This window comes from Galeopterus variegatus, unplaced genomic scaffold (assembly GCF_000696425.1).
Source record: "Galeopterus variegatus unplaced genomic scaffold, G_variegatus-3.0.2 Scaffold27547, whole genome shotgun sequence".
In the NCBI taxonomy this organism is placed as follows: Eukaryota; Metazoa; Chordata; class Mammalia; order Dermoptera; family Cynocephalidae; genus Galeopterus; species Galeopterus variegatus.
In genome coordinates this window covers 3,885-6,429 of record NW_007753658.1, presented here as the reverse complement: position 1 = coordinate 6,429, position 2,545 = coordinate 3,885, and the positions used below count along the sequence as shown (strand labels likewise).

At 37.5% G+C, this 2,545-nt stretch overlaps 1 protein-coding gene across 1 annotated transcript; it reads left to right on the top strand.

Annotated features, from left to right (window-relative positions):
- The first annotated feature begins 1,261 nt into the window (after window positions 1-1,261).
- Window positions 1,262-2,212, top strand: LOC103583744 (olfactory receptor 5D18-like). The gene has a single exon (XM_008564978.1). It carries the CDS (start codon window positions 1,262-1,264, stop codon window positions 2,210-2,212), a length of 951 nt encoding a protein of 316 aa, XP_008563200.1.
- The last annotated feature ends 333 nt before the right edge of the window (window positions 2,213-2,545 follow it).

Below are 2,545 nucleotides of genomic sequence, written 5' to 3'. Positions count from 1 at the left end.
ATTTATGTACTTTAATAAGCTTTAGTTATAGTGAATATTAAAGTAATTTAATTAATTGTTCTCCAATTTTGACAATCTTTTAAGGGAAGACTGAAAACTTATAAAACTGTAGATAAATATGCTAGACTTTGTATTACAGTTGTGATTTTTAAAGCCATATAGTTGGAAGTATTCAGAACAGCATAACTTTGAAGTCTGGATAAATCACCAAAGATTTCTGGAAGAGTGTTGCCTGGAATTTGTCATTAAAGGTAAGAGTTCTTAGACTTTGATTCAGAAAGAGGTCATTCGAGTTGGAAGAGATACTTTGATGAAGGTGTTACATTATAAAATAACAAGTTTGTGCATGAAAGATCAAAAATGTTGGCGTGAGTGAAAGGAAGAGCAGTGAAGAGTCTGGATACTTAGTGATATTATTTATTATGGAAATCCAGACAGAAGTGTTTAGATTTCAAGACTTTTCTAAGAAGGTCATTCTGAAAAATGTGTAAGGATTTGACACCACACTAAAATAGAATCTAAAGAATGTCAGTCTTGCTGGGTACTTAGAAGGGAATTAGGACAGAAAACTTGTTTTATCATGACCCTTATAATGGTTTCCACTTCCTTTTATCAATTTGCACCATTACCTGCTTCCTGTAGGATATTTGTAGAAAAGCTAATACTTTAAAATATTCATACAGGATTGGGAGTGACAGCTCAGCACTACTCTAACTGAGAATACTTACTGGTACTACTGTCCCCTCATGTCTTCAAATATGAAGAAACAGCACAGAAACACACTGTTTAAATCCCCAGTGGCAGGCTCTGTTGAGTCATCTCAGTTGTAATCTGCCCTATTGCCATTAACTAAAATATCCTTCCTTGTTATTCTTTAATTTGTCATATTTTTCCTTCACAAGTAATAGAATTTTATTTGAAATTCAGATATTAGTTCATAATTATTTAATTATTAATAAGGGGCAGAAATACTGCAAACATTTAGTATACACACATATATGTACAATTTGTAAAAGTACTTTATGTGATAGCCACATTTCTTGTTTTCTGCAATAGGAAATGAATCACTGATGGGTAAAGAAAATATTCCATGTTGAAATAGTAAGTCAGTGGCCCAAGAGAAATTCAAATGAGGGAGCAAAAAGGCCAAAAAATAAAACATGAGTGCACTGAGAGCCGTCTGCATCCCCTCATTCCTACTGTCTCTGTCATATCCAGCTGCTCAGGATGAACTCTCTGATTTCCTCCAACAGGATCCGTGATGATGACTGAGGGAAATGAGAGTGCTGGAAACACTTTTGTCCTCTTGGGCTTCTCAGAGTTCCCAAACCTCCAGGCACTCCTTTTCCAGGTGTTCTTGGCCATCTACACCATCACTGTGGTGGGGAACCTGGGCATGATTGTGGTCATAAAGATCAATCCCAAACTCCATACACCCATGTACTTTTTTCTTGGCAATCTGTCCTTTTTGGATTTTTGTTATTCCAGTGTAGTCACACCCAAACTACTAGAAATCTTAGTTGTGAGAGACAGAACTATCTCCTTCAAAGGATGCATGACACAATTTTTCTTTGCCTGCACGTTTGTGATTGTGGAAATGTTCATGTTGGCAGTGATGGCCTATGACCGGTTTGTGGCTGTTTGTAACCCCCTGCTGTACACAGTTGTGATGTCTCCTAAGCTCTGTGCTCTCCTTGTAGCTGGAACTTACACTTGGGGTGGACTCTGTTCCTTGACACTCACATGTTCTCTCTTGGAACTATCCTATTGTGGACATAACGTTATAAATCACTACCGCTGTGAATATTCTGCCCTCCTCTCTGTGTCCTGCTCTGACTCGCACTTCAGCCAGATGGTGGCATTCATCATTTCTACATTCAGCGAGGTTTGTAGTCTCCTGATCATCCTCACCTCCTATGTCTTCATAGTTGTCAGTATCACTAATATGCCTTCCATGGGTGGACTTCGGAAGAGAGCCTTCTCCACCTGTACCTCTCACCTGACTGCCATCACCATTTTCCACGGGGACATCCTCCTCCTCTACTGTGTGCCCAACTCCAAAAGCTCAAGGCTCTTTATTAAAGTAGCCACTGTGTTTTACTCCATTGTGATCCCTGTGCTAAAGCCTCTTATCTACAGCCTTAGAAATAAGGATGTGAAGGAGACTGTCATGAAGTTAATTCACACCAGCTTTCTTTCTCACTCACTGTAATCACACACAGGCACAGATACACACAAACACATGGTTCCTGGTTATTTTTTTTTTAATTTGCTTCATGCTTTGCATAGATGGTTATTTGTTCTTCAAAAAAAAGGGTAAAATTGATTCAGTGTATTAGATAATATATATATATATATATATATAGCCATAAATATTAAATCTCGCTATGCTTTAACCATCAACTGTCATAAAAGAAAAAGAAGAAAATTCTGTTTATGTTCCTCCCATAATGCAGTTAGCTAAAATAATGATCCTTTAAAGTTTCCATATTCTAATCTTCAAAACCTGTAAATATCTTATCCTTGCATGCCATCCTTCCCTTCT